This window comes from Capsicum annuum, chromosome 11, assembly GCF_002878395.1.
Source record: "Capsicum annuum cultivar UCD-10X-F1 chromosome 11, UCD10Xv1.1, whole genome shotgun sequence".
In the NCBI taxonomy this organism is placed as follows: domain Eukaryota; kingdom Viridiplantae; phylum Streptophyta; class Magnoliopsida; order Solanales; family Solanaceae; genus Capsicum; species Capsicum annuum.
This window is the reverse complement of record NC_061121.1, coordinates 17,409,923-17,415,996: the sequence shown is the minus strand read 5'-3', so window position 1 is coordinate 17,415,996 and position 6,074 is coordinate 17,409,923. Positions and strand designations below refer to the sequence as shown.

General features: G+C 38.1%; 1 protein-coding gene across 1 annotated transcript; it reads right to left on the bottom strand.

Moving 5' to 3' along the window:
* Positions 1-1,635: 1,635 nt before the first annotated feature.
* Positions 1,636-5,824, bottom strand: LOC107848269 (ribulose-1,5 bisphosphate carboxylase/oxygenase large subunit N-methyltransferase, chloroplastic). The gene is made up of 6 exons (XM_016692985.2): positions 5,287-5,824; positions 4,920-4,948; positions 3,751-3,962; positions 3,108-3,233; positions 2,297-2,701; positions 1,636-2,107 (listed from the first exon to the last, which is right to left on the bottom strand). Exons 1-6 carry the CDS (start codon positions 5,760-5,762, stop codon positions 1,892-1,894), a joined length of 1,464 nt encoding a protein of 487 aa, XP_016548471.2. The 5' UTR covers positions 5,763-5,824; the 3' UTR covers positions 1,636-1,891.
* Between the last annotated feature and the right edge of the window lie 250 nt (positions 5,825-6,074).

Below are 6,074 nucleotides of genomic sequence, written 5' to 3'. Positions count from 1 at the left end.
ATGAGGATTATTTATATAATTTACTCTATTTGTCGGGAAAAATTTTGTTCAAAAAAATTAATTAATAGATAAAGATTATTTTAAAAAAACTTTTTATTTGAGGCTATATTTTGAAAGCCTCTATTTTTTAATTCACCTATTCATTGGGCCTGAGAGACACCAACCCGTTATCCTTCCACTGCACAGAGCGGGAGCTATTGCTCTGTGAAACCAAACCAGCCTCACGCATTCTTCATGCTTATGGGAACATGGCTAAAGTTGTTGAAGGTCATCGTAGGTACATATTACCTACTGTGCTGAAAATGATTCCCGTAACATTAACAACCATTAATAAAGGCAATCCTGAGACTGATAGAGCTATTAGATTTGCCTCATAAAGGGATAAGATTACAACTGCTCCAGGTATCTTGGGTTTAAGAAAACCATTAGATTGTATCAAAAAAGACTTATAGAGCTATTAGTTTTGTATCATTATGGGACAGTTACATGGGATGAGTTTACAACTGTTCCAGTAGCCACATGAGGGAAGGATAGGATCGCGCAGATTGTACTTTGATACAACGGTTATTTTCAGGAAGATAACTCTTTTTTACGATCAAATGCTCAAAAATGTGGAGCAAATAGGGGTAACAGTTGGATCACTTATCTAAATTTCATGCACAAAAGGGTGCTTGAAGCAAATCTTAATGGTATGCTGAGAAATCATATAGCTGACTTGAGTTTGATGAACACATATTCATCGGTAATAGTGCATCTTCTTCTGTTTGAGAGCGCAAAGATGTATAGAAGTGACAAAAATCAACAAAATACTCTGTGTATATTCGATTCAATTTGTGGAAACAAATCTTGAAATATGTGGGGTAAAACTGTGGCCTGGATATTATGGTAGTGACCAATGGATAGGCCTGGATATTATGGTTATGGTAGTGACAATGGACCCGGCTTAGGAGTCAACTAGCCCGAACCTTCGTTCAGACCACGTGACCCAACACCATGCTTGGACAGGGCAGGCAAGAGACTAGCCACACAAGCCCTACCCTTCTGGGCAGGCCCAAAATTCCACCACATTAATGCCACCACTTGGGTTACAAGCCCATGTTACTAGGTTCATCAAGATGAATTGTGTTCTCTAGTGCTGATAAAGAGGCAAATAGCTTTTTCTGTTATCAATGTGGGAGGACTTGGGAAGAGAAGAACATTTGTTATTCTTTCTTCTTCCATTTTTCTTATTAGTTGCCTCAAAATCTGCTACTATTATGTGTTTAAATATCAGGTGAAAATGGAAATGCTGCTAGAACACGTGCGAATAGCGGCATTTCCAGAATCATTCAGCTCAGACGGCAGCCCCGATTTCATAGTGTCAAACTGCTAGTAGTGTATTTTGTTCCTACTATTTTTTTTGGGTTTCCCATGTGGTATCCAATACTCGTATTGGAGTCCGATTAATCTGGATTCTTGCCGTGTAAGGACCATTCAGGGACCCGCACCCCATCTAAACAGGACTAGAATCAAAACCTCTGGTTAGGAGAGAAGCAACCCCATCCATTGCACCACATCCTTTAGTGGTGGATTCTTCATGTTTATGGGAACATGGCTAAAGTTGTTAAGGTCATTGTTGGTACATATTACCTACTGTGCTGAAAATGATTCCGTAACATTAATAAAGGCATTCCTGAGACAGATAGAGCTATTAGATTTGCATCATTAAAGAACACCTACACGGGATGAGTTTACATACTTTGAGAAATCAGATAGCTAAGTTGGGTTTGATGACCATATATTCATCAGTTCTACTGAATCCTCTTCTGTTTTCAAGCGCGAGCAAGTATTGAAGTGACTGAAAATTCATAATAGCTCAACTTGACTGATCATAAGGTCAGCAGAAAATTGTTTATTTTGGCTCCCAAAATATGATATCTCCTTGGTCTCCAACAAGACCAAGATCTTTAAGCCTCCTTTCTTGATAGTATTCTAATTCATCTAGTTCCAATTCTCTTTCTCTAAAGATATCGTCGATTTGTTGTAAAACCTTCTTCTCCCCTGCTCTTATCCCTACTGCTATCTGAAATCTTGAACTGAGGTTCCCTTCGCTCAGCAGTTTCTCATCCTACAATAAACGTTATGTTCAATGCCAAAAAGAAAATACATGTACTACATAATGGACATAACGTGGTTTTATTCGCACGATTCACTACGCTTTGAGGTAAGGTGAAATGAAGCATGGACAACCAAAATATAGCAAGACAAGACGCAGTGTCAGTGTCATAGTAACAATTAGTTGGTGATGTAAATTTACCTCTTCAATAGTGGTGTGATAGCCAGAAAGTGCAGATTTGCATGCATCTCGTACAACTTTACATATGAGCTCCTCATTTTCTCTGCTGACAGGCAACTCGAGGTGACCCCAAACAGAATTTCTGAAAATTGATTCTAGTAGGAAAGCATCGGTTCCACCAAGGGCAACCAGCCTTAGATATGGAATCAGAGCAGGAGGGAGAGATTGTCCAAGTTTTATGTCGAAATAAGCAGTTTCTCCTAGGCCATTTGACTCAGCTATATCCAGCTTGTCCCCATAAAAATCGTCGGATTCTGATATTTCCAATGTTAATGTAAATGCGTCACGACCTGAACTTGGCTCGATGAAGCCATAGTCAAGAGCCATATCAGCGTTGCTTTTGTTCAAGTCATATTGGATGAAAAACTGTCAAAATCACCACATTTGTTATGTACCATTTTGGTATGAGTACATTAAAGGTTTGCTTCTATCATACGTACTTTAAATCTTCAATCAAACATGTGAAGCAAACTAGTAATTACGGCCTGCTTTAGACTCTATACTAAGCAGAAGCAATTAGACGAAGTATGTGTCTTCTATTCCATTTATTGTACTATGCGTTTTTATTGGTTGATGTTATTATTTTCATCCTGGAAGACTCATCTTTCTTTAACAGATAATCCAATAAAAATGCTACATAAGGCATGCTGTATGAGATTGGAAGTAATGAATAATCGTTTTCACAATGTTAGCTTTCCGATGAACAATAGCAGAATAACTTGTTCTCTAGTGAAGATAGTTTCTGAATGTTGAAGAACTCAGTAAGCTTTACCTGGTCTCCAGCCTTCAGTTTCAATGGACTTCGTAAAGAAAATAACAAATCCCACGAGAACAGACCTGCTGGTCCCCTAACTTCATGCGCATGATCTTCTGTGGTCACTCTGGCACTGTGGTTTGTCTGATAAGTAAACCAATCGTATAAAGTAACTTACCAGTCCATCGTAGCCAAAAATATGACGAAATGCTATATTGGAAAAAGTCTTCAACAAACTTAGAAATTCTGACAACAGTCCTCGGATTCAAATAATACTCGTTGAGTTGTTTCTAGCGAAACTAAAGCTTTCATGTCTATATAGGTGTAATTTTATCTTAATCAACATACTTTGAATAAACCTTGGGACTAAGATGCGTTGATTCTGCATACAACACTCTCTCCTGTTCTTACTCAAACCATGAAAGATTGTGGAGCTTTAGAAGCATAACGGTATCTTTTTAACTTCTTGTCTGGTATTCAACTTTTATCTCATTTCCCATTATTTTTAGCTTGGAGATATTGTTTTACTAAGAAACTTCAAGTAACAGCATTTATCGCAGGTGCAGAAAGCCTCAGCATTGTTGGCTTCTTATAATTAGTCATTCATCATTAAAAACTCCAATTGCTTATCGAAATAATTTTCATTTACCTAAAATCTTACCAGGTCTGCAAAGGGTACCAGAATAAGATTTTGATTCCGAAGACGGGAAAATGCCCTTGATCTGAGCATTCCAAATGCCCAGAAGAAATCATCCAAGGTTATAGGGAAACGGAAAAGCTGCTTGTTACGAAGTATGACTTCTTCTTGCACTTTTTGAAATTCATTTTGCACGTAATCTTTCACACCCATCGTTGTGCTTAAAAGTTGAGTCCCTGCAAACAGTAGCACGACAGGAAAACAAAGGAACATCACCATTTCTTATCTAGCTACGAGCAATTTCATCATCGTTAGAGACAAGGCCATCACATCCTACATATTTGTTTATGGAGTATAATCAAGACCATCATGTAACAGCACTATATAAAGGTGTTACCGGTATCTATAACAAAGTCATAAGGGATCACAATCTCATAGGTTACATGAAAACCATCAATTAGCCTACAACAGACAAGATTGCATCCAAAGCTGGAAGCAAACTTCAAGTGATTCTGTAACCATATGATAACTCTCAATAGTCTAAAATTTTAAGGAAAAAACAATGTAAACAACCACGACGAGCCATGATGTTCGGTAACTTGAAGGTCATGGGTTTAAGGCATGAAAACGTACTCTTGTAGATATATAAGGGGAACACTGCACTTTGAGTACTTTGTCATGGGGCAAGCGCTTAAGTAATAAAACAAGAGTTTAAGTTCTACATATGGCATGATGCAAAATGTTTACACAATGGCGTGGGGCTCGATTTACTTCGCCTTACAATCTTAGAGACGCACACATACAAAAAGAACGCTAGCTGGGGGCTTTGTGGGTGGCACACAGTGAATTTCGGAAATTGACCGTGGATCATGGCGACAAGCTACATGGAACTAGTTCATGGGGAAGATGTTGGGTGTGTGAACAAAGTCCCGTGTTGGTAGTTGAAAAAACTAGAAAGCTACATATAAAGTGTAGGATCTCTAAATGATGTGAGTCATTTTGAGGAAAAACGTGCAGATTTTGCCCGAAACGGACTACATCACACCATGTTAAGAGTATCTTTGGGCTAATGGTGAAATATTTATGTTAAAACATGGCTAATAGCCTACTATCACATGTTTAACTTAACTCTGCTGATAAACACAAAAATCAGCAGTTTTCCTATTTAAGTTTTGACAAGGAAAGCAGATTACCTTGAATCTCATAAAGCTCCTCTTCAGACCTGCACTGGAAATACATACCAAGAATCCTCATCAAACAACACAACTTCCAAAAAATAAAATTATTCATAACAACAACAATAACATCCCCAGCGTAATCCCACAAATGGAGTCTAGGAAGAATAGCGTGTACACAGACCTTACTCTACCTTGGGAGGTGGAGAGACGCTTTCCATTTCCGATATACTCTCAGCTCAAGAAAAAGATTATTCATAACAACAACATATCATAAAAATATTTATGCAGACATTACATCTGCCTTGGAAGGTATATCCGATATTCAGTCAGCTCAAGGAAAATAAATATTCATAGAAAGCAAACAAATTAAAGGCAGACCCACCAATATATAGTGGAATCAGTAGACTCAGGAAGAACATCCATGTAATACTTCCACTTAGAATCATCTCTCCATCTCTCTCTCAACAAAAAAAGAGCAACAGAAATCCAAGGCTTCAATCCACTACACACATTCCCAATATCACTTTCTGCAACTGCATCTGGATTAATCCAGAACCTTCTAGGCACTTCAAGAACTGTCTCACCTTTAGCTATATCTCTCTTAGCAACTAATCCCAAACCTTCTGCTACTATTCCTGGCTTTACAGGTGTCTTTGCTGATACAACCCCTTCATCACATAGCCAGTTCCAGAATGTTTGAACTTGTTGTGGGATTTTTGGGTCAAGTTGTTTGAACTCAAGCGAATTTAGCAAGAATGGTTTTTGGGAAGTGTGTAAAGATTGAAAGTTTGGTCTGAACTTTGTTGTTTTGAGTGGAGATAGGAAAGTTGAAGTGTGTATAGAGAAAACAGAAGCCATTTTTCTAGCTTGTGTCTCTTGGTTAGTTTGAGTTAACTAGATTTTCAGATGAGGTTGTTATACAGTTAAGAAAGGGACCTTTTCTTTCTTTTTTTATTTCTATTCTTTTCTTTTGGGAATATTTTGTCATCGAAGGGAAGCATTGGAGTAACTGGTAAAGTTGTTGTCATGTGACTAGGAGGTAACATGTTCAAGACTTGAAAACGATCTCCGACAAAAATGCAAGGTAAGACTACATCCTTGTGGTGGGGCCCTTCTCCAGACCCTGCACATAGCAAGAACTTTAGTGCACCGGACCGCCCTTTATATTTT